General features: G+C 49.2%; 1 protein-coding gene and 1 long non-coding RNA gene across 7 annotated transcripts in view; one reads left to right on the top strand and one right to left on the bottom strand.

The window, feature by feature from the left end:
* LOC135282462 (transmembrane protein 132C-like) overlaps window positions 1-25883 on the bottom strand; it is a 174026-nt gene that overhangs the window by 32279 nt on the left and 115864 nt on the right. For all 6 annotated transcript variants that reach the window (XM_064392264.1, XM_064392260.1, XM_064392262.1 and 3 more), the window contains exon 4: window positions 7718-7901. In XM_064392264.1, the coding sequence (XP_064248334.1) occupies window positions 7718-7901 (184 nt within the window). The remainder of the gene's footprint in view (window positions 1-7717; window positions 7902-25883) is intronic.
* Window positions 15698-24697, top strand: LOC135282464 (uncharacterized). The gene is made up of 3 exons (XR_010348622.1): window positions 15698-15918; window positions 19205-19314; window positions 23149-24697. It is a non-coding gene; the product is annotated as an uncharacterized LOC135282464 (long non-coding RNA).

Here is a 25883-nt window from a genome sequence, read left to right as displayed (position 1 = left end):
CTGCAGACCATCTGCCTCCAGGGAACACCACCAACGTCTGCTGCCTGCAGTTGGCTTGGACAGTGGATGTTGTACTCACCAGTTAAGTCCAGACAATCACCTCTTAGCTAAAGCTAATGGGAAAACTTCTGCACCAAACTGTCCCAAACTAAACCAGACACCATTGAACCCTCCTAGCCTAGGACTGCAACAAGATACGTCAGTGAGTTCATGAAAACAGGGGGAACAGACAGGAAGAACAGATGCCAAAGCAAGTAAATATTGCTACATGGAGCTTAGGGAGGGCTGGTGCCTTCATTCCAGAGGAGAAGGCATCATCCAGCAATGGAGAGTGCTGAGTGCCATTCCCTTTCCCAAACAAAGCCATGCCAGCTGCTGCTGCTGCTCCCCAGCCCTGGCAGCAGCACAGGAGTGCAGCCAGGCAAGCAGTGCCTGCAGAGCTGGCCAGGGCTGGGCTCTGCTGAGCCTGACCTGCCCCACACTCGCTGCAGAGTGCCAGTGAGGAGCTCCCTGCTCAGCTCCAGCCCGCTGTGCCCTGTGCCCTCCTCCATCTGCCCTGGCTGCCAGGCAGGGCTGGGCACAGTCCTGAGCAGCTCCAGCACCAAAGCCCAGCCCTGCAGGGTCCTGCTCGGGCAGCAGCTCATGGGAGCACAGCTCACTCTCTGCTGGCTCTGCTGCTGTGTGTGGCAGCTGGAAATGCCTCTGTGGCTGTGCTCAACAGCCCCAGTTTGAATCAGCTGTCACTTCAAATATTCACTGCTGCCTGAGATGTCTTCTTCTGATGGGGCACTGCCACAAAGCTGAACCAACACTTCAAGCCAGCCCCAAAATACACCACGAGAACAACACAGCCTCCAGACTTCACACCTCACACAATGCAGGGCCATGAGCTACACAAGTGGATCCTGTGTCCCCCTGCCAGCTGTGCTGTCCCTCCTTTCCCTCTCAGGGAGCTCAGCTTCACTGACCCAGCCCCCTGACTTTGACCAGCTTTGCTCACACACAGAATTCTCCAGAGGTTTCTGACACTCCCAGGGGAGCATTTTGGTATCAGCACACCAATAATTTACTTTGTGTCTCACTGCACATTCTTGTTGTTCTGCAATTTTTTGTTTGCTTAGATTTGTCTCCTGTCAAGACTAAGAAGCATCTATTAAGCCTCACATTAACATTTCTCAGAGATCTTTAAAAATCTGGAAGTTAGCTGGCCCCACCTCTCCTGAGCATCTTAAAAATCCCAAAGTAATCCATCCCACAGCACTGTCAGGCTGGAGGATGCTGCAAGAGGAAATTGCACATACTCATAGAAAATGACATAGAGCTTGATCCAGTGGAAATATTCATTCCAGCCAGCTGGGATAACCTTATTGATCCATTCTCATTTCCTGCAAAAGGCAGGACTGAATGTGACTGTACAAAGCAGGAATGTAGGAAATGTAGGGAAACAGAAGCTGGAGGCAAAGTGCAAGGGCTGTAGAAATGATCTCTGGGACTTCAAAGGCAGCATTAAATTGAGTAGTTTTGGGTTCTTTATGCTGTCTGCACCTTCTGACCAATTTGAGATCAATGAACAACAGTTTGTCCATGTTTTGGTTTTGTTTCCTGATGGGCAGGCAGCAAAAAAAGCCAATTTTCCCTAGCCAAGGTGAATCAATAAACACTGCAGGTCCCAGTCCGTGTGTGACACTGCTTCACAGGCAGACACAGAGCCCGCAGCTGATATCAACAATTTATGCACAATCAGTGCAATCACAGCCCCACAACCTGCAGGAAGCAGTCTGTGCTCCCCTGCAGCACTGCAGCTGCAGTGGAGGCACAGCAGATCTCTGAGTGCCCCTGCACACCGGGGCACTGGGACTCTGCTCTCCACACAAACTCTGAGAACTTCGTGGTGCTGCTCAGGCTGCAGAGCTGGGTCAGCTGTCCCACTCAGTGCTATTCATAGATTAGCTCCATTTTGCATAAAATGCATTTCCCAAGCTCCCAGTATTTATTTCATGCGACTCATAACTGAATTATCTGAGACAATACCTGTCAGCTGAAAACTCTGACACGTGGATGATCTGTTTGTTCATTTGTTTGCCTGTGATAAGCAAATCAGGAAATGGATTTTTCCTTCTGGAAAGCTCCTCCGTGCCTGTTGCCTCCACTTCGTTCACGACTGAAGGATGAACCAGAGTGAGAATTCTGCACTTGTGTGCCCTTGAACTAGATAGAGCTTTATGGTGTGAACTCACAGACTGTGCAGGGATGAAAACTCTATTTATTCAGGTCCATATTTTAAAATGTATTGCAGGGACTTCATTACAATGAAATACCTGAAAAAATCCTTACCTCAGGGAACGGCAGACATAAATGTGTATATAAAACAACAGTGCTTTGGGAGCTAAGTTTTTGGTCACCTCTGTTTTAATGCAAAGCCAGTTAACAAGCACACATAAAACTGCCAAAAGTGCTTTTGGCTGAGTCACAGCCCTGCAGTGGGTCCAGCCCCTGCTCCTGCAGCAGGAGCAGCAGCACCCTGAGTGCAGAATGCAAAGAAACAGGCAAACCAAGCACTCCCCAAGGAACAGCCCAGCACTGGGCAGAAAGCAGTGAGGAATTGCAGTGCCTGATGGGCAGCTGGCAGTCTCAGCCACACACGGGTGCTGGCACTGCCAGGTTACTGTGCACACAAGCTGCAAAGCTGGCTGAGCAGCAGCTCCCAGGAGGCTGGCTCACAGGGGAAGGACTCACTCTGCATCAGCTCCCATCAGCAGATGAGCCAGATCAGGGCAGCAGAAGGGCAGGACAGGATTGTCACATCCTTCATGACAGCCACTGGTACACTGAGGAGAGCACACAAACTCCTGGGCACGTGAAACAGCAGCGAGGAACTTCCAAAAGGCCTGAGCCTGCTCCAGGTTGGCTTTGCTGTGAGCAGTACCAGTGGATCACAGTGAGCAGTGAAACGACAGAGGCACTGAAAATCAGTGTTGTTGTAAAGAGGAAATCTGCATGGATGAGCCAGCTGCATGGCTTCCCATGGGGACAAGTGGCCTTTGAGGTAAACCTGGAGCAGAACTCTCAGAATGGGCTCCTGACACTGAGTTTATGCTTCAGCATTTAATACCTGTGCTCCATGCCAGTCACACCTGCAGATGAACTTCAGAGGGAGAGCATCCTGCTGGTGAAGGATGGCAGCTCCAGGCCCAGTACACATGGTCCTGCATAAATATCAAATCAGGGATTCCCCATCTTCCCCCCGTGAAGGAGCTTCCTTTAATATCAGCACTGAACAATGCACTCATGCACAGGTTTTGTACCTTGTTTTACCCCTAAGCAAAATTTGGTACTGTTAAAAATCCACATTATCCACTCAGAGCATGAAAAGAAATCTCTGGCTGAGCTCCCCAGAGCGTGGCTCGTGTAGAACACAACCACACAGAGCTCTCCAGGGGATTCCTGTGGGCACACACCACGGATGGAAATCTGGGCTGTGTTCACAGGGTCACGAGGCAGAATCTACACAGCTGGCTACATTTGCTCATGACAGGATGGAAATCTCAGAAAAATTTGTGGAAAGTAAGCGAGGCAAGCTTGTGCACCTTAATTGGCTAGTTCTGAGCTACCTGTGAATAATTGAGGAGGCTCTCAACAGCAGCTTAGCAGATCATTATTTAAGGTCCTAGGAAAGCACTTTCCTAATTGATCCTACAACAAGTAACATGGAATTAAAACCAGCCAGCAGGTTCTTCCTGTCCACAGACAGTGGGATATATTTCCTGTGCCTTAAGAAATTATTTTTTCTTATTTAACTCTCCTATTTGATGAATTTCACAAGCCCCACTTTCTGTAGCTGTGCTGTCTCACAGCAGCTGTGGTTCAAGTGAGTCCAGAGATCTGAAGGGGGGAGTGTGTCTGAAAGAGCATTTTTCCACTTTTTCTCATCTCTATCCAAAGTCTAATAAATAATATTACTTCTTCACAAATCTTGCCTCAGTAATTATTGCTATTCAGTGATGGAAATACACAATGTGAATTTAATCTGACACTTTGAGTGAGACACACAGACCCTCACACAGCCTGCATGCAGGGTGCATGAGTGGATGGTCTCACCAAGGGCATACGCAGGAATTTGGAAAGCAGAGGATGTGTCTGACTAGAACCTAGTTTGGTGCACAGTACTTAGCTGATATTCTGTTATGGGAGAGTTAGAAAGCAACAAACAGTTAAAACTATATTGTTCTAGCTTTTCTGTCTCATTTTTCCTCTCCAGCTACCTTGAAGGGTGACACATCCTCCAAAATTACTCAGACTGATTAACTTCTCAGCTTGGGGGAAAAAAACAGACTTCCCTCAAATTTACATGTCATTTTTTCTGGCAAAAAAAGATTACAGTTCCTGTCAGTCCAGCTGTTTTGATGTCTCTTGCTCCTTATTTCCCTGTAGCACGTCCCTGTGTTGCTGTTCCCTACCTGTGCACGTTGTTTAGGCACATGGAATATGGATTCTGCTAAAACCCTCTCTTTTGACTACACGAGGAATGTCCACGGATTTTTCAGCAGCTTTACCCTACCACCTGCTCCTGAGCCAAGCCCCTATTTTAACATTTCAGGTTCAGTTCTTGCTGACAATGTCAATTCTTTAATCTCTTCCAGAACGCCATAGCAACAGTTGCACTAATCTTTTGAAGACCACTTGGTTTTCATCTTCCTACTCTTTCTGTAATGTAATCAGGCACAGGGCAATAAAAGATACATGATCTTTCTTGCTTCATAACTTCGGAATGGCTCACACGAGACGAGCTTCAGTCCATGGGTCAGAGCAGCCTTTATCTTTGTGCTCCACCCAAAGCAGGGAAAAGTTTGCTGAAGGACTTTCAGGGTGTCCCTCGGAGCAGGGGCAGGGCCCTGAGCAGCCCCCACAGCCTGGCACACTGCAGGATCTTTGGGCAGCTCCTGCCCCTGGTCACTTTTAAATGTGCAGTGACAGCTTTGACTTTGCACGTCAGCAGTTCTACCCCGGATCAACAACAAAATCAACAAAATCTCCTCTCCCTCCAGAGGATTACAAGCCCCACTTGCTGCTCAGCACTGGGATCTCCTCTCTGGACACAGCCACGTGCTGCTGCTCTGTGGGCAGTGCAGATAAAGACTGATCTGAGCTCCCAGCAGAGCCAGGTACCCTCTCTGCTGCCAGGGAACTCTGTTCCTGAGCAGGAGAAGGGCCAGGCAATCAGCTCAGCTGGAGGTGAATGCCTGCACGAAGGCAGCACCCTGGCTGCATGGGCAGGGTCAGCCAACAGAGAAGTGAAAATTCCCTTTATCTACAACACCCTGCAGTAAAGCCAGTGGTGCTCTGCTGTTCCACCCAGCTGCATTCTGTTAACACTGTGTATCTTGGCTCTGGCTAAGTGTTATCACAAGGTACAGCAACGAGATAAACACAAGAAAGCTTTGTGAAGAGAAAGGTTTAATGATTTCATTGTTTGAACCCTCTGTTTGAACCCACAGTGCCTACTGGCAATCTGCTGGGAATAAAGGATCTCGCCTTACATGATTTATACAACACTAAACTCATCCTTTCAGACCTCCAGTTCTTACAGCAACCCTCGCAGGCAGATGAATTTTAATGCAGGATAGGCACAAGTCTGCAAGAACCCTGTATGCAAGTGCAAAGGCATCCCACCCTGACAGGAGATATTAGAATCTCCATTCCCTCAGACATGGAATACAGAGAAGAAGCTGATGAGTTCTTTCATGAAAAGAGCAAGAAGACACAAAGTCTGCCAGCAGACACGTGTCTGTTGTTTGGCAGTGGAAGGCATCTATCTCAAAATAAAATCTGACCACAAAAATTCCTCTTCATGCACGTTCTGCAGTCCTTAGAGGACAGATGCTCCAATAAATATTCCCTGTTCGAGCTGACAGGTAATGAGCACAATTATTTCCCCCTCAGATCTGGAATGCAGTGCAGGCTTTCTGCTGACTTAACAGACTGTGGATCAGGAAATTGCTGGCCATGACCTCATTTGATATGAGCAGCAGTTTCACTCTTCAAAGGGGAAGAATATATTGAAGACTGGGACTTCCAGGAAATAATACTCATCTAATTATCTGCTGAACATTGTTCAAAGAAAAGACTGCCAGAATTCTGCCAACAAGATGATGCACTGGAGGGGCAAAATTCACAAGAAGCAAAGAGCTATGTCTGACTCTTCCTCCAAATCCTGACCAACAAAGAATAAAATGCTTGCCTAACAACAGCACAGCTGAAATGCTGGAGAATCCAGTGAAATTCCTTGTTTTCCAAAAACCCTGAGCAGATTTTAACCCAAACCATTTACCCACAGGAAAGTCTGCACTCCATAATTCTTAAATATATTACTGAGGGTATTACTGTTTTCTATTTTTGACTTCAAACCAAAAGTTCTCACACTATTAGGTCATCAAGCAGGAGAATCAGTACCAACCTCAGCCTACCAAGACCAAGCAACCTGGCCTTCAGCAGAAGGTCCTTGAGGCCCTCTGGAGCTGCAAGTTCAAGGCAATCACAAGCAGGAAGGAAAATCCACTGGGTTTTGTGGGAAAAGGCAAGAAATTCAGGGTTTAAACCTGAGGGAGACGGCTGAAGAGGCAGCATCCCTTCCCTTCCAGCATCCCTTCCCTGTGAGCATCCCTTCCTTCTGAGCATCCCTTCCCCTGAGCATCCCTTCCTCTGAGCATCCCTTCCCTCTGAGCATCCCTTCCTCTGAGCATCCCTTCCTCTCAGCATCCCTTCCTCTCAGCATCCCTTCCTCTGAGCATCCCTTCCCCTGAGCATCCCTTCCTCTGAGCATCCCTTCCTCTGAGCATCCCTTCCCTTCCAGCATCCCTTCCCTCTGAGCATCCCTTCCCTCTGAGCATCCCTTCCTTCTGAGCATCCCTTCCCTCTGAGCATCCCTTCCTTCTGAGCATCCCTTCCTCTCAGCATCCCTTCCTCTCAGCATCCCTTCCCTCTGAGCATCCCTTCCTCTCAGCATCCCTTCCTCTCAGCATCCCTTCCCTCTGAGCATCCCTTCCTTCTGAGCATCCCTTCCTCTCAGCATCCCTTCCCTCTGAGCATCCCTTCCTCTCAGCATCCCTTCCTCTCAGCATCCCTTCCCTCTGAGCATCCCTTCCTCTCAGCATCCCTTCCTCTCAGCATCCCTTCCCTCTGAGCATCCCTTCCTCTCAGCATCCCTTCCTCTGAGCATCCCTTCCTCTCAGCATCCCTTCCTCTCAGCATCCCTTCCCTCTGAGCATCCCTTCCTCTCAGCATCCCTTCCTCTCAGCATCCCTTCCCTCTGAGCATCCCTTCCTCTCAGCATCCCTTCCTCTCAGCATCCCTTCCCTCTGAGCATCCCTTCCTCTCAGCATCCCTTCCTCTCAGCATCCCTTCCCTCTCAGCATCCCTTCCCTCTCAGCATCCCTTCCCTCTGAGCATCCCTTCCCTCTGAGCATCCCTTCCTCTCAGCATCCCTTCCCCTGAGCATCCCTCTCCTGTGGGGTCAGTGCACAGAGTGAGGATGGTTCCTCTCCCTTGGGGACAGTGTAGGACCTGCAGCTGGGTGCTGTGCCAGGATGGCTCCAGAGGCAGTGCCAGGCTCCAGGGATGGCTCCAGAGGCAGTGCCAGGGAAAGGAGCAGTCCCTGCTGAGGCTGAGGCTGAGGCTGGCCCTGCTTGGCTCAGGCTGGGAGGGAGGGAGGGGCTCTTACCATGGCCAGGGGCACGATGCCCACCAGGTCCTTCTGGCAGATGAAGATCTCGGCCAGGGCGGGCTCGGAGGTGCCACGGTGGGGGTACTCCACCTGCCAGCTGATGGGCTGCGTGCCCGACAGGCTGCTGAAGCTGGCGATCTCGAACTCCAGCTGCACGACCTCGTGGAACAGGCTGGTGCTCCTGGGGACAGCAAACAGGCAAAGGCAGAGCCGTTACCGAGCCAGGTTAAGCACTGCAAATCCAGCTGTTTATGAGTGGTTATCACACTTCTAGAAGATTTTTTTTCCAATCTGCAACTGCCTCAGAGCACACAAACTGGAATTATTCAAATTATCAAAGCCTCTCCTGTGGGCACTGCAGAGGGATGGACTCCAGGTCATTGTAACACTTATTCCATTCCAAGTCCTGTTTGATTTTTCAAATATGTTTCATACTCTGGCTTGGATCTGAACTCTGATCAGCCGAAGTTAAGGCCGGTGCAGCTCGTGAAGGCTGAGGAGCCCAGAATTACTGCAGCCAAAAAGAAACCAAGGTTTCTTGAAGACGTCCACCACCAAAAACCACAGAAACCCTCAGCAATGAAGCTCAGTGTAACCACTGTGGAGAAGCCATTAAAAAAAAACAGGATTAAACGAAAAAATGACAATTTTAGTCTAATCTTAGAGGTGCTCTCTGGAAATTAAAATCTCAGGCAGCTGAGACCAAATGAAGAGAAAATTTGTGATAGGTAAAATATACCACAAACCCAGTAAGCAAATTTGAAAAACAAATATGAAAAGACTTGCTGGAAATGTTTCCTCACATTAAATGTCTTTAACTACACCAGAAATAATAAGAATATATTAAAGAAATTTGCTGGACTAGCTGCTGGCTTAATTAAAAAAAAAAAAAAAAAGTTTAAATTCCCTTCATTAGAAAATATCCATTAACTCTCCCGGAACTTTCCAAATGCCTTCCCACAGCGTTAATATTCCACTGAATATTCCTGCAATCCAACCCTACGCTGAAATGATTTGGAAATGAAGGGAATGACAGGTAAGTTCCTAGCTCAGTAACCCAATCCCAGCCTCATCACACCTTTGCCTGCATTCATCACGTTACAGCCTCAATTTTTCCTCTCTTTTTTACATACAATACAGGAAGGCCCATTTCTGAGAAAATCCATCAAGAACTGATCATGTACAAAGCACTTCCATTCTCAAGTGCGAGACTTCCTTTCTCCCACTGAACAGAAATCACTGTTTTTTGCTACTTAAGACATAATCTGTGCTTTACTTTGCACGATTACTTTGAAAGCAAATGGTTCCCCTGATAATTATTATTTTGATTATGGGTTTTCATTTGGATGGCTCCCTCTGAAAACTCTTAATACTACCTAATGCTTGAAATTTATTTCCTTGCTGTGTCAAAAGAGAGACATGGAGCACTTTTGTGGCAGTGGCACATCTCCTGCCTGCATTTCGAGCGATTCTGGGCACTGATGTGATGGATGGATGGGTTCAGCAATTCATAGCTCAAGCCCAGCCTACTGCCATTTGAAGAAGTCCCTCCTAAGTAAATCTTACAGCCTGTAAACAGGAGGCAGCTGCAGTAAGTGGGGTTTGCACACTTCTGGGGCACCTCCAGGGGAGCACACACTGCCTGGAGCCTGGGCAGTTATTTGCACACATGAGCACATGCAGAGACCCCTGAATCACCTGGGCTGCAGCCTGCCCTTGGCTGCTAAAGGCACCACTGTGGCCTCGATTAATGACACCTGAAATGACGTTATTTGCACCATTTCTAGTTCTGATTCTTAGTAACTGGCAGAGAAAACGTTTTTCCACGTGATTGACTATCCCAGTGCCTTCACTTCCACCAAATGGAGAATAAATCTCTGCACACATCAAAGCTGCTCTGAGTTAACGAGCTCCAGGAAAGGTCTCCAGACCAAGAAGCTTGCATGCATTTCTCCAAAGATCCTCTGGAAATGTGCACCTTTCCAAAAGCAGCCCCACAACTCTGCTGGCAGCTCCAGAGAGCTGGAGGTGGCACCTGCAGGTGGGGAGGAGTTCATTTCCAGCCAGCCCCTGCTCCCAAACCCCTTTTCCCTCTCCCCGAGTGTCCCAGCCCTGCTCCCAGGGTCAGGAGGGGCTGGTGACACACTCGGGGCCACGGGGAAGGCTGGCACAGCTAAGGACCAGAGCTGGTTTTGCCAAATCTTTACCAACCACTGCCCAGCGTTCTGGTTGCACTGGAAGCACAGCCCTTGGCTCCAGAATGCCTTCAGCATCTCACACCATGCTTTGGTGAGCTATTCTGGGCCAGAATCATGGGTATCACCTTTTACAAAACACTGCCAAGCTGGGGTTTCCTGTTCTCCCAGCACTGGGAGTCACCCACTCAGCTGTCCTGGCCAGGTGTCCCCTGACCTGTGACAAACACAGGCTGCTTGGTGGAGGGCACAAAAATGGTACCAAAATCCATCTACAGTTCTCTGGTTAATGCTAAAGCATTTTTTTCTGTAAAATACAAGACACAAAAATGTGCATGGTGCAACAGAGAGCTTTCCTTGGTGCCCCTCCAGGCTGACCTGCATCAATATCCCAGGGCCTGCATCCGTGAGTGATGCAGCCACCCCTGCACAGCACAGCACAGCACAGCACAGCACAGCACAGCAGCCCTGATGCAATGTCACACCATCACAGGTTCCTCCTCCTCTCTTCACACAGCAGCAACAGAGACCATCAACAGCTGGGAAAGCATCCACTTGAAAAAAAATATGCCTTCAGAGATGTGTAATGGCTGAGGAAAAAATGCTTCTCGTGAAGCACATTTAATGTTCAGAGCTTGTTCACTGACTGAAACAGCAGTTCCTTAATATCCAACATTTAGAAGTGCTCAGCAGCCGGAACAGCAAGTAATTATAAAACTTTTCTAAAGTACACAGCACGTAGTGATTACAAATGAAGCTTCCTCAAGGAAGAGCTTCCAAGGAATTGCTCCAGGGTGGATATACGAGTCTAATTTGATTGGATTGAGAGTTCCCCTGGGCCAGCTCGCTCCTTGGATCTATTTTAATTTATAAAAATGCTGATCATTCAGGGCCAGACTGGAGCACGGGCTAGCACAGGGGACTGCGGGCTGTGTGGGCACTGAGACAGCAGCCAGCAGCTGAAGCCACAGCTCCTCCCTGCTGGGCAGCTGGGCAGGGGTGAGCAGATGCTGATGGTTTCAGCAGCTGAGCCTGCAGGGCAGGGATGGGGGAATCCACTCCTGGCAGAGGCTGGCAGCAAAGTGCTGCCCAGGAGAACGGGCAGCAGAGCCCCTGAGTGCCTCTGAGCAGAGCAGTTTTGGGAAAAGAAGGTGGAATGGAAATGTTCTGTTAATGGAAGGATAATAAAAGATGCATAAAAGGCAAACCAGAAGTGACATTGGGAGAAAATGCCATGGAACTCCCCAGCTGCTGCCAGCTGTGGGGCAGCACACAGCCCTGGGAGATGCCAGTGCTAGCTGCAGCAGCACTTTTGATTTTAGAAGATTTTTGAGTACGATATTAAGCATTCCTTTGCAAGTTATTGTTCATTCAAACCTTCAGTGCCCTGAGAAACATTTACCCTTGGAAGAAGATTTTCCTCCTATTCACATGCAGGAGTGGCTCTATCCAAAGCTGTACTTAATGAAGGGGATTTAAAATGTGGCACCAAGGGTGCACAGCCCAGCCAAGCTCAGGGCCAGACTCACGCTGGGCTAACACCACAGACACCAAACCCAAACCAGATCCTGCTTCCTCCAGGGCTCTGGAAAAGGGGGAGCAGTGTGAGAGCTGGCCAGGGCTGAGCTGAGCCAGAGCCAGTGACACTGAGGGCAGGTGAGTGACCACTGAGGGCAGCATTACTGACCACCAAACCAGCATTAGTGACCACCAAGCCAGCATTAGTGACCACTAAGAGCATCAATACTGACCACTGAGGGCAGGGTAGTGACCACTGAGGGCAGGTTAGTGACCACTGAGGGCAACATTAGTGACCACTGAGAGCAGGTTAGTGACCACTGAGGGCAGGTGAGTGACCACTGAGGGCAGCATTACTGACCACCAAACCAGCATTAGTGACCACCAAGCCAGCATTAGTGACCACTAAGAGCATCAATACTGACCACTGAGGGCAGGGTTAGTGACCACTGAGGGCAGGTTAGTGACCACTGAGGGCAACATTAGTGACCACTGAGAGCAGGTTAGTGACCACTGAGGGCAGGTGAGTGACCACTGAGGGCAGCATTACTGACCACCAAACCAGCATTAGTGACCACCAAGCCAGCATTAGTGACCACTAAGAGCATCAATACTGACCACTGAGGGCAGGGTTAGTGACCACTGAGGGCAGGGTAGTGACCACTGAGGGCAGGGTAGTGACCACTGAGGGCAGGGTTAGTGACCACTGAGGGCAGGTCAGTGACCACTGAGGGCAGGGTTAGTGACCACTGAGGGCAGGTCAGTGACCACTGAGGGCAGGGTTAGTGACCACTGAGGGCAGGTTAGTGACCACTGAGGGCAGGGTCAGTGACCACTGAGGGCAGGTTAGTGACCACTGAGGGCAGGTTAGTGACCACTGAGGGCAGCATTACTGACCACCAAACCAGCATTAGTGACCACCAAGCCAGCATTAGTGACCACTAAGAGCATCAATACTGACCACTGAGGGCAGGGTCAGTGACCACTGAGGGCAGGTCAGTGACCACTGAGAGCAACATTAGTGACCACTGAGAGCAGGTTAGTGACCACTGAGGGCAGGTTAGTGACCACTGAGGGCAGGGTAGTGACCACTGAGGGCAGGGTCAGTGACCACTGAGGGCAGGGTCAGTGACCACTGAGGGCAGGTTAGTGACCACTGAGGGCAGCATTACTGACCACCAAACCAGCATTAGTGACCACCAAGCCAGCATTAGTGACCACTAAGAGCATCAATACTGACCACTGAGGGCAGGTTAGTGACCACTGAGGGCAGGTTAGTGACCACTGAGGGCAGGTTAGTGACCACTGAGGGCAGGTTAGTGACCACTGAGGGCAGGTCAGTGACCACTGAGGGCAGGGTAGTGACCACCAAGCCAGCATAGTGACCAGGCTGCCAGGGTTTCCCAGGGCAGGGTGGGGAGCCAGAGCACCCCCAAGGAAAGCACACAGAGCTCAGCTGCTGCCAGGGCCATCAGCAGACAGAAATCTTCGCTGGATGCCCATCTGCAGGTGTGGCCCAGCAGTCTCTGAGGAGAGATTTCACAGTGCTGGGTTATTGCTCCGAGTAATGGAGCAGTTTCCACTCTTAAATGAGTGAATCTGAGGACTGCTACAGGCTAAATCAATAATTTCGATTTATTACAGTGACTCTCAAAAGAGAAATTTTAAAAAGCCTAGATTAAAAACATTTTTTAGCCATCCTTTATTCCAACAGATTTTTACAGAAAGTGCCCAGGGATCCGAGAATACTTCGACCTGCTGGAAATTCAGCAGCTCCTCTCTTCCCTAATGCTCTCCAGTTTGACAGTGACATCTTAATGCAAGATCAGCACTTACCAAGTGACATAAAAAATGGAGAGGAGCACAAAGCCCATCATCCCAGTTCCACTGCACATCTGACTCCTCACTAAAAGGGAAGAACTGAAGCACGTTGGTGCCATGTGCAGAGACAAAGGCACCAGAAGCTGCTGGTCAAACTGGCCCAGAGCAATCCGTGCTGCAGCTCAGACACACCAGGGCCCTGCCCACCTTGGGAAGGGTGCAGGGCTTGTGCTCCTGCCATCCTCCACTCCTGCTCTCCTGCTCCTTCTCCTAGCCACGGCTGATACTGGGGAGTCTGTGAGGGGTGTGTGAGTCACAGCAATCTCAGGAAAATTAACAGCACAGAATTAGAACTCATCTGGGAGAGTGTGAGTGGAGGTGGCTTTAAAGATCATGGAATGGTCTGGGGGGAAGGATCTTAAAAATCCCTGAGTTCCACCCCCCTTCCACCAGACCTGGCTGCTCCACCACTGCCCACCTCAAACATTGGTGCACACGGAGTACAAATGCTTAAAAGTAACTTTCTTCAGTAAGTCCTTAATAAAAGCTGTTACAAAGCCAACCCCCTCAACAAACTGTGGAAAGGATGTAGTAATTCCAGAGTAATGCTAACTACTGGAGACAAAATGCAGTTTAAATATCCTATTTTGCAGTATTAACCTAGCTTTTACCTTTTAACCATAAAAACCAGCAGAGGAGAAAGAAAAGGATGATCTATTTTGACATTAACAGATGGGGAGGACATAATTTCATGGAAATCTAAGACATTAAAAGTATTATGAAGTTCTCCAAAGGAAAATATCCGAGGTATAACTGAGCAAACTCTTGATCATAACATAATATACGTGTGTATCCTCAGGAGGATGATATAATGCTGCACTTGATTTCTCTGTACAGTCCAGATCAGAGTTAGATTAGTTAATAAGGTTTCTTGGCTTTCTTGTCATAAACTGTGATATAAAACATCGCTTTTTGATTAAGGTATTTGGACCAGGACAGGAAATCTCATTTCACTTCCCAGCTCTTCCACAGCCTCCTTGAACGACCTCGGGCGAGACATGAAGACACAGATCCTTACAGCCCAAACAAAAGCAGTGGGCATTAGGCGTGGTGGAGCTGCAGGAAGCTCTGGTGCCTGTGTGCTGCACCTGAACGTGGGCCCTGTGCCACGCTGGCAGAGCCCAGCATGCCAGCTGCCTCCAGCCACTGCAGGCTGCCCAAAGCCTTGAAGACATCTCCAGTTCAGAGAGCTGCCCTGTGGGAGGGTAATTCTGTAATTCTCAGCCAATTAAACATGCACTGCCTGCGTGGGTAGGATGGTGGGATATTTCTGTGCCTTTATTTCCCAGGGGAACAAGGTGAAGGTAATTGTTTTTCCCAGTCTCACAATAAAACAACCCAGGGCCTGAATTCCCTGTCCAAGCCTTGCCTCCAGATGCTAATCTCTGTGATGTTACACTGAGAACAAACAGCACAAGTCATGTTGCTAACTAGAGCACAGAAAACCAGAAATGCTCCCCTCTTGGACAGGCAGAAAGCTGAACAAGCCAGGCCCTGAAGGAGGGAGACCTGACTGGGGACCACAATAAATCCCCGATTTCCCCCTCCCACGCAGAGCAGTTTTTCAGAGTCACTAATCACCAATAAAGGCTGCAGTGAGGACAGCAGGCTCATCAGTCTCTGATGCTGCATCACACGAGGCACAAGATGAGATGGATTTTCCCCAGTTCCCAAAGGAATCAGGTGTGCAAGCCTGTGCCTCAGACTGGCAAAGGCGCTGTGCAAACCAGGGCCTGAGCTGCCACCATCCCACCTCCACCTCGCTCCCACTCAGGGTACAGGCTGCTCATGTCTTCATTACAACTGCAGAGAACAAAACCCATCGGCAGATTGGTCAGGGAGTGGGCTCTCACAGTGATTCATCACCTCCTCCTGCCTCTGAGAAGGACATTTCCCACTTAGTATTCATGGGGGCTGGATCCTCTCCAGCAGCTCTCTCCTCTTTTGGAGGCAGCAGTTGTGCAAGCACTGAAAAGCTTCCAAGGGACAGCACTGGAACGGAGACCCCGAGCAGATATTTCCAGAGACACTCACTCCAAACCCAGAGCTTTCAAAGGGAGAAGGGAAGGCAGAATCTTCTCATCATCAGCCTTAGATTTCATGGCTCTTGCAGCTTGATAGATGCAGCAAGATGAGATCAAACACCCCAAAGGAGGTTTTATCATCCCCATTTAATTGCTGACTTTAACAGCTTGGGAGCAGCCAGCGAAACATTTTCAGAGGCAAAACACCTTTGACAAAGCAGTCTAGATAAGACATTTTTGGCCAAAAATATCTTGCAGATGTGTTTTATTCCACTTAGAGGCAATGGAACCCCTGTAGAACTGCAATTACTAAATCCATTTGTGAGCTGGACAGGCTCAGCCTCCACCTTCAACCCAGTGAAGATGTGGCAGCTGCTGTAACCATGTCCAGTTGATTTCTGTCCCAGCTGGGCCCTGGCCCGTGGCAGAGCTCTGCCCCCAGGTGACACAGTGACCAAAGGAGGGACACAGCCCCACTGCTGCCTGCTGGGCTCCTGAGCGAGTCACAGTGCCAGGCACCCACTCTAAACAAACTGAAGCTGCATTATGAATCAGGTGGCAACAAAAATCACAATTAGCTGTAAGTGTGTATGCAGATCAGGTGTGGGATGTGCACATCTCATTTACAAGTCAGGTGTGTGCAGATTCCAGCTCCTCTAGTCCTTACTGGCTTGGGTTTTTTACAGCTCTGCCATTGTATCTGGTTTTTGGCTCTGTCTAAAACTCCAAAAATATTTGTGCATAAAAATCCTCATTCCTGCTCAACAGAGAACCTGCCTGCTGGAAAAACACCTACCAAGTCAACCATCCACCAGGCATGCAAAGCTGATGTAATACCTGCATTTCGCAGAGGCAAGGATTTAAAGAAAGCACACATTTAATGGCTTAGTGAGGAGAATAGCAGCATTTACTGATGAACATTGTGGTGAAACTAAGAAAGCAGCTCTAAGGTGGACTGAAGCAGTTTTTGCTGGCCATGGACAAAGGGCATGGGGCAAGGAGAAGTCAGGCTGTGGGTGCCAGCCCCAGGCTCCCCTGCACTCCCTGGGGACACGAGTGCAGCTTTCCAAGCTCCCTTTGCCAAGGGCTGTTTCAGAGCAGAAGCAATGATCACAACTGCTTGATGGCAGCTGTCTGAAGGGAGCTCCAGCTCAGCTGCAGAGCTGCTCTGGGTGTTTGTGAAGCTGCCTGAATAGAGAGAAAAAGCCCTTGAAATGAGCTGTGTCCTCTGAGAAATAAACCCAACAGCAGCAATTTCATCACAGAGCAAACCCATTTGTGTGCAGTCCCTGGGACTGGGAGCTGCAGGGAATTCAATAATACCGTGTTCAGCCCAAAGCTGGAGAATACCAGTCTGGGGAAGGTGCACAAGAAGTTTTCTTTCTAGAAAGTCAATATATTTTTGCAAGCTTCACTAAGGAGCACTCTGCAGCATGAGTGTATTCCTCTCCCCCAGTCTCAGACCATATCATTCCCCTTATTTGTATTTGTAGAATGTCTGTGTTACTCTTTTAATCCTTCTCTTTTGTTATAAATTCTCGTTAATGTTGTGTGCTGGTCACATGGGCTGTCCTATGCTAAAGTCAAACACGGCAGAGTGAAGCAGAAACCCAAACCAGTCTGAGGAAAACACTGAGCAGCAGCAGTGGGATAAAATGCTGAGCTCCTGAACTACATGGAAATGGGAATGGCACCAGTGAAAGTGAGAGGAGCCAGGTCAGCAGAACTAGATGGGTTTTAAGCTCCCTTCCAACCCAGGCCATTCTGTGATTCTCCAATTCCCTGTCTGCTTTCCCCGTCTTTTCTCCTTTTTATGAATGTTTAAAACAAAAGAGAATGAGCTGGTGCTGGTGAATGTCCTGGGGAAATCAGACAAAAATGTGACCAACTTCAGCTGCTGTTATAAACCAGCTCTCATTCAAATTTACAAAAACCACGGACCCTGGGGCTTTCAGTAGCTGCAGTTCTGCAAGTCTGATGGACAAACCTTTATTTTACAGTTCATAAAGCAAAGCTTAACAACTCTGCCTTCCTAACGCCATCCAAAGCTCTTGCTCATTGTAAATTTAAAAAGAAGCTTATTGAAAGCGGAAGCAGCATAAATACTGCAGGTAGATCCATTACATTTCATGATACAGTTATTTGGTGGTAGCTGGCTCCTCCTTTCAAGGATAATAAAGGGGAAAATGTCCCCATGACATTCAGTGGCAGAAATGTCATTGCTGAAGTGCCTATGATGTGCAATTAACATTTTTAGGGATTCATTTAAACGGATATTGTCACGGCTGATAGATCTGAGATTACACCAACTATCTACGTTTGGATTTCTGCCTAATTCAGCATCTCACTAGCAAGTTCACCCTCTCACTTCTGGATATTTTTCTTTCTCCTTATGTCTACTGCATTGAGGGTGCTGTAAAAAATGGATCATTTTATAGATTTATCATGTTATGATTTATCATTCAAGGCCAGGCTGGGTGGGAGTTGCAGGAACTGGTCAATGGAAGGTGTCCCTGCCCAAGGTAAGGGACTGGAACTGGATGATCTTTAAGGTCACTTCCAACCCAAACCATTCAAGGATTCCCTGATTTCTCCCCTACTCCATCACTAATATTGTACCACAATCAGAGTTTCTATCCAAAAAACTGTTTTCCTTTTTTTTTATGTTCCGCTTTCCACAAACGGATTTTAATTTTCACAAGGAAAAATACTTTGTTTTGAAGAGAAAAGTAAGTTGTGGGGCAAAAGCTGTTTGGAGTTAGGGTGGATTGGCAAAGCAGTCACTGTGCATTGTGAATGAAGGCACTGTCATGAGCAGGATGGGGATCCAGGTCTGGACTCTGCTTATGAGGAGAGTCCTGGATCTTTGTTCCTCTTGTATCCAACCCTGCTGATTAACAGAATGGAAAGGCAGGAAATACAGAAGGTATCTGCTATGGCAGAAAATCTGCCTGTAAGCAAAATGCTCGCTGAAGTTTGCAGGGCACTGCAGCTCCTTCTGGAGACTGCACTGATGTGGGAGTGCTTGTGCTCGCAGCTGCAGGCTCCAGCTCAGAGCTGGGGGGCCCTGGCTCTCAGGCAGGCTGCAGACACTCCTGCACAGAGAGCACTGGCCTCAGTGCCTCACCGAGACACACGAAGGAGCCACGATCCTAATGGCAAATGGCCTGGGAGGAGAGCACGTGCCTCCTCGGCTGGCACAGCACTTGCAGAGAGCAGCTCTGAAGTGATGCTCTGACATCTGTGCCTCTGTCCACATCTGCCTTTCCCCCACAGCACCTCAATTAGAAAATTGCCATGGCTAATTTGTTGGGAAGCCTCAGTTTCAAACGTGCTAAATCAGGCAAGAAAACACAACGGGCTTGGATGGGGCTTTTGAGAGATGTGCTTTGCAGAGGTGACTTTCCATTGCTAAGAAAACAATTTCATCTTCTCCTGACCCCCAGGAAGAGGGCAGGAGTGCTAGGGGGAACCACAGGCTCCATAATATCACAATTCTCTTTAAACAACAGCAAGATTTCTATTGCAGAAAGTCATAAACGAGAGCCTAGCACAGAATGCCTCCATGCAGCACAGAATTACACATTTGCCTCACCGCCCAGAGCAAGGATTTCTAACTCTGCTGTGATTTTTTTCCAAGCAATCATTGCTGCCTTTTTATGCCCTTCTTTCTATGCCTTTTTGCACTAGATGAGTCAAACCAGGTTTCTATGTAATTATACAAATGACATTTAGGGGACACTGTCCAAAAAAAAGGGAAAGAAGATTCTAAAGAACACAAGCTTTCCCTTTGTTATTGAAATCTTCAACAATATTAGTCACCACTGCTGCTCTTTGCTGACTTTGAACACTCTGTTTGATCACAGGCAGGACTGCCCTGATGGAAGTTCAGTTTTCCAAGGCTCTGGGGAAATACAAAGCCAAAATCAGAAGCTCCTCTGGACCTTTCAGATGCATTTCCACCTTTGCCTGCATGGTAAGAAATTTTCTTACACTTGTTAATTGTTCCTGCAGGAGAGCAGCAGCAGCAGTGACTGCACAGCTGTGGGAATGCCACGTGAGAGCCAATTCTTAAAGAAAGCATTCAGGATGTGTCAGGCCAGGCTGTGCTCTGCTCCCACTGAGCTGCCAGTGGCAAACACAGCTGTAGGCAGAGAAAACCCAAGAATGCTCTCAGGGGTTCTTGTTTGCCACAGCAGCCTTGCAATGTGGAAAAAAGGTTAAACGGGGCAAGGATGATGCCAGCCAACCAGATGGGTGGTCTTGAAATTAAACAATATGAAGGGGTTTGCCCTTGCAGCCTCCTCCCAGCTCAGGTCCTCCATCTGGTTTGGTGTTCTTGGGGTAGCAGCCTGTCAGAGCCATTGGAAAGGAGTGAATCAGGGACAGGCTGTTACTGCCCTCAGCCTGCAGCAAACGATCCATCCTTCCTTTAAACACAGAAACCAGAGCTGCAGCAAGCAATCCATCCAGGAAAACCTGGGTCAGTGTCTACCCCAGCTCCTGAGCTGCTCAGTGAGTGCTGCCCATGGTTAACATCTCCCCCAGCTCCTGGGCTGCTCAGTGAGTGCTGCCCTGGGTTAACATCTCCCCCAGCTCCTGGGCTGCTCAGTGAGTGCTGCCCTGGGTTAACATCTCCCCCAGCTCCTGGGCTGCTCAGTGAGTGCTGCCCTGGGTTAACATCTCCCCCAGCTCCTGGGCTGCTCAGTGAGTGCTGCCCATGGTTAACATCTCCCCCAGCTCCTGGGCTGCTCAGTGAGTGCTGCCCTGGGTTAACATCTCCCCCAGCTCCTGAGCTGCTCAGTGGGTGCTGCTGCCCTGGGTTAACATCTCCCCCAGCTCCTGAGCTGCTCAGTGGGTGCTGCTGCCCTGGGTTAACATCTCCCCCAGCTCCTGGGCTGCTCAGTGAGTGCTGCCCTGGGTTAACATCTCCCCCAGCTCCTGGGCTGCTCAGTGAGTGCTGCCCTGGGTTAACATCTCCCCCAGCTCCTGGGCTGCTCAGTGAGTGCTGCCCTGGGTTAACATCTCCCCCAGCTCCTGAGCTGCTCAGTGGGTGCTGCTGCCCTGGGTTAACATCTCCCCCAGCTCCTGGGCTGCTCAGTGAGTGCTGCCCATGGTTAACATCTCCCCCAGCTCCTGAGCTGCTCAGTGGGTGCTGCTGCCCTGGGTTAACATCTCCCCCAGCTCCTGGGCTGCTCAGTGGGTGCTGCTGCCCTGGGTTAACACCTCCCCCAGCTCCTGGGCTGCTCAGTGGGTGCTGCTGTCCTGGGTTAACATCTCCCCCAGCTCCTGGGCTGCTCAGTGGGTGCTGCTGCCCTGGGTTAACATCTCCCCCAGCTCCTGGGCTGCTCAGTGAGTGCTGCCCTGGGTTAACATCTCCCCCAGCTCCTGGGCTGCTCAGTGGGTGCTGCTGTCCTGGGTTAACATCTCCCCCAGCTCCTGGGCTGCTCAGTGGGTGCTGCTGCCCGTTCCCCTGTGCCTGGAGAGCAGCATGCTGACAGCCCTGAGCCAGGCTCCTGTGACACTTTGGGCCTGACCTTACTTTGACTCCAGTCACTCTGGGTCTGCTTTTGAAGTTGATGGCAGTGGGGCCACTGCTGCAGTGTCACCTCCCCTGCACCCTCGGGCGCCCTCTCCAGCAGCACTGTCAGCTTGGAGAAGGCAGGACAATTTGAAAGTATTTCCTAAAGCCCAAGGCAAACCAGGAGATGACCTTTTCCACCAGCAGAGAGCTGCTCACAGGCTGCTATTGACTATTCCACCAGCTGCACTGCTCTGCTCCCACAGATGGCCTGGCTGGGTTTCCCTGTTGCTGTCCCCCTCCCTGGCTCAATGAAGTGGCTCCCAGTGTGGCTCTCCTGTGCCACTGCCCTCACCTGGGAGCAGCCCTGGCTGTGGCATCACTTGTCAGCAGGCTGCAAAGGCCAGCACAGCCACAGGAACTCTGTTTTGTTTGAACAGAAACAGACACTTCCCCTTGCAGATACTCCAAGCTCTGGCTAGTGCAGAGACAAAAGCTCTGCAGGGCAGTGTGACACGAAGAGCTGAGCTTCCAGGAGTGCTCAGCCCTGCTGCCCTGGACTAAGCCAGCATGCTGCACACAGAACTGCCAAACACAAATCTGCAAATATCCTGCTGTGGCTGCTGCAGAATGCAGTTTGTACCAGAGAGAGAGAGGATTCTCCCATCCTAGATGGGAGAACCTCCACAGTCTGTCATCCATCCCAAACATGCTCATATCTACATGGCATTCAATACAAAAGCTTTTTGAAAAGGGACAAATATTTTCTCAATAATTTTTAGCAGCATTGCCAGCTCTTCCAAGAATTACTTTTCACTAGGAAGTTGGCTGGTTTTTCTGCAGATAGGATATCTGTGCTATCCAGTTATTTCTATAAAGAGACTTGGCCTTTAGGACTAATTTAAGGGTTTCCCAAAGCAGATGGAGCTTTTTGAATATAGAAAAAGGGATTTACAGGATTACTGAGCTCCAAGTATTCAAACATAAAGACAAAATTATGCCTAAGGCAAGTAAGAAATGCTCTAGGCTATCTGAGATTGTCTCTTCATCCTCAGTGGATGACACCTGGTGTAAATTGACATTATTTCCTGACATCAGTAGATTTTAATTCAATTCTTCTTGTTGATGATGTGGTTACAGATCACCAACAAGACACTAAATGTCTTGGTGAAGAGGACAGAGAAAGGGAAGAGACAAACCAGAGAATGTCTAAACCGGCTGTATTAAATTACTGTAGAGCACTCCCGTGTTCTACCTGTGCCAGCAGACACAAAAAGGAGCTTCTGGAATCACTGATGTCATTTACTGGCAAGCACAAACCCTCCTGTGACAAGCCAAAGGCTGAGGACACGGCACTTGTGAATGCAGTGCTCTGTGTACAGGGGAAGTGACACAGACACAGGCTGGGCAGGCTGGATTTGCCCAGCTGAGGTTGCATCTGCTCCCCTTCCCACTCCAGATCTCAAATCCCCCACCAGATGCAGGTTACCCTCTGCTAGCCAAGCTCCTGTGGCACTAGCCACACAGCCTGGCCTCTCCCTGCAGGGGAGCTCTGCCAGAGGGGAGGGTGCCGGGGTCGGCTGTCACTTGTCTCTGCCCCAGCAGGGGAAAAGGTGGTTCTGGGCAGGCCAAGCTTTCTGAGGAGTCTGGGCTCTTGCTTTTGGTCTTCAGTTGAGTTTATTGTTCCTTGTCTACAAAGTTTTTCTGTCTGTCCAGCCAGGTCTGATCAGCAGGACAGCCAAGGGCACTCTCCCCCACCCACGGGGTCTCTTTTATAGTGAAAACTATGTATTAGATATTTACCTTTAATTTCCAATACTTTTCGCCCTTGTTGGCAAGTGCACCTTCACCATGAACCAATCCACACGTGCCAACATCATCCTGAACTTGGATGCCAAGGAGAAGAAAGAAGGAGGACAGGGCACGCCCAAATCCCTCCATCTTAGAACCCCTGACCCCCATGTACAGGATTCCAAACCCCCCTGTACAAGGTTCAAAACCCCCCTGTACAGTGCTCCAAAATTTTTCTCTTTCACCCTGCAATTCCTACTACTATTACTACTTAAACTTTTGTGACCTGTAATTCTTCATATAAGGTTGGCAATTTGCTCCATGAATTAAGATCGAATTTCCAGGTGTCTTTGGCTTCCTGCCAGGGTCTCCGAGGCCCTGCCAGGGCTTTGAGACATCCAGGGCATCCAGAGAGATGCTCTGGGCTCCGACAGGAGGGGACCCACAGCACATCTCCTGGTCACTGACGAATTCTCCCCTGCTCTCTGCCCCCTCCAGGCTCTGGAAAGTGGGAAGAGGCAGGCAGCTCCATTAGCTCTTGGCTTCTGCAAGGTCCCGTGCTGTCCACAGCCTGAGTCAAAGCCCTTTGTGGGTCATGGAGGGGCTGCATGATCTCACTCCAGGCATTTGTCTTCCCTGGCCTCCTATTAAGCCTGTCAGGAGAATTGGCTCAATGCAAGAAAAACTGGAGCTCCTTAAAAATGTATTGGCACATCTGGGCTGAACTTCCTCGGGTGAAGCAGTTGTAAAAAACGGCTCTGCTGTGAACTTTGAAGCATCAATTTGTTAAAGAAGCAGTGATTTCCCTCTCTGAACAATGCTCTCTGTGGTGGGAAGCCTTGGAAGGCACATGATGTGTGTTAGAAACATTTTCAGAGGTACTGATATGAAGCACTGGGTGATGCACAATGTTTCAAAAACAAACGAAGGCTGCCCAAATAGCTGCTCCCCAGCAAGCCGAAGTTACAATTCAGATCCTGCACTGTATTTATCAATATTTTCATTCCCAGCAGCATTTCCTGACATTTATGCCAAAAGAAACTTCTGCGAAAGGTCAGCACAGGACTCAAGTGCTGTTGAGTGTGTGACCTGACAAAAGAGCACTTTCCCTCACACTTGCCTGATCATTCTGTGAGCTCACACCCACCAGGTCCTGAGCATTTCCCCAGGCCCAAAGTGGGTGCAATCACCCTCTGCAGGGTCTCAGCCCTGTAAACACCTCTAATCTGCTCCAAAGCAGGCCTGAGCCACGGCTGAGACTTTGTCCTGCCTTCCTTCCTCTGAGCACAGCGAGCCCTGCGTGGTGCTGCACACTGCAGAGGTGGTTTCACCCGACAGCAGACTGTGAGCACACTGAACAACAATGTGAAAGGATGTCTGTCAGTTCACTGATGAACGGAGAACTGAGCTGCTCCAGATCCCCCCAAACAGCCCAGTGCTGAGCCTGGGTGGCAAGGACAGCCCTTCCTTCCACACCCCCAAAAGGGAGCACAAATCTGGGGCTGAACTGCAGCTCCACCTTCTCCACCCCTCTCTGCAACACTGCACTTGCACTTCCTTTTCCACGAGTACATTTCGTTTTATTTTTCCCACACTGCTTCTCAGACTTTTGGGAAATTCCATAATACCACACCAAAAGCTCCCAATAGCAGCCAGAATTGCTTTTATTGCTGTTTAACACAGTGCTGAATTTAAATGGCTAATGTATATGCCTCTCTCACACATGAGTACAGACTGCTGCACAGCAAAACTTTATTTTATCAAATTAAAATGCACTGTAACACGAATTTATTGTATCTTTGCTCATAAGTGGTTTTATGCATTTGAATTTTTTTTAGTCTTTTAGGGTTTTGGCAGTAGATGGAAAGCAATCAAAGTCCCATTTGAAGCAGCCGTGTAAGCAATTCTCATTTACAGAAGACAATGAAAAATTAATCTGAAATGAGTGTAACTAAGTTTTCATAGAAACAACAAAACCACTCAGACATTACCATTTTCAACAGCTGTTTACTGTCTTCATCTACAAAATCACCTGTCAAATTTTACTATTGCCTCCAGGGGGAAAAAAAGCCAACCCCAAGTGCCTCTGTGAGTTAATAAAATGCTCCACGTGTAACACAGACACTGAGGCTCCCTTTCTCTCAATTCTAACACTTAGCAGGCACAAGGGAGTGATGTTGAATGCTCCCTCTTCTGCAGGTTTGAATTCTACGTGTTAAAATGCAGGGGAAAAGGTTCAGCCATGGCTGGTGGGTGAGGCTGGGTGTTTGTGAGCTGGGTGATTGTGAGGCTGGGTGTTTGTAAGGATGGGTGTTGGTGTTTGTAAGGATGGGTGTTTGTAAGGCTGGGTGTTTGTAAGCTAGGTGTTTATTTGTAAGGATGGGTGTTTGTAAGGATGGGTGTTTGTAAGGATGGGTGTTTGTAAGCTAGGTGTTTATTTGTAAGGATGGGTGTTTGTAAGGATGGGTGTTTGTAAGGATGGGTGTTTGTAAGGATGGGTGTTTGTAAGGATGGGTGTTTGTAAGGGTGGGTGTTTGTAAGGGTGGGTGTTTGTAAGCTGGGTGTTTATTTGTAAGGATGGGTGTTTGTAAGGCTGGGTGTTTGTGAGCTGGGTGATAGTGAGGATGGGTGTTTGTAAGGCTGGGTGTTTGTCAGGATGGGTGTTTGTGAGGATGCTGTTTGTAAGGATGGTGTTTGTAAGGATGGGTGTTTGTAAGGATGGGTGTTTGTAAGGCTGGGTGTTTGTTTGTAAGGATGGGTGTTTGTAAGGCTGGTGTTTGTGAGGATGGGTGTTTGTAAGGCTGGGTGTTTGTAAGGGTGGGTGTTTGTAAGGATGGGTGTTTTCCTCTCAGTCCTGCTCCATGAACATCTGCCTCCTGTGCTCATGGGCAAAGCAGCATCTGTCACCCCTGGAGAGCTACAGAACACAACTCCTGCCCAGGAAATGCAAACACGTGAAGGACAAGAGGGGCCAGCAGAATGGGGCTGTTCTGGGGGTTCCTGCACCAGTTTGTTCCAGCAGTGAGTGGTGAGGAGCTTGTCCAGCTGGCAGGGCACAGGGAGCTGCTCATTCCATGTAATGTGTGTGATGGGAAAGGTGCCAGACAAGCATCCAAAGGGCTCAGGGCCGTGCTGCTGGCAGTCTGAGCCCCTGGCATGGAACCACCAGGGACAGCCCAACCTCCTGCTGCGGGCTGGGGCTGGGGCTGACCCAGCAGCAGCCCAGGAAAGGC

Source organism: Passer domesticus, chromosome 17, assembly GCF_036417665.1.
Source record: "Passer domesticus isolate bPasDom1 chromosome 17, bPasDom1.hap1, whole genome shotgun sequence".
Lineage (NCBI taxonomy): Eukaryota > Metazoa > Chordata > Aves > Passeriformes > Passeridae > Passer > Passer domesticus.
The sequence above is the reverse complement of the archived record's forward strand: the minus strand, read 5'-3'. Positions and strand labels throughout refer to the sequence as shown.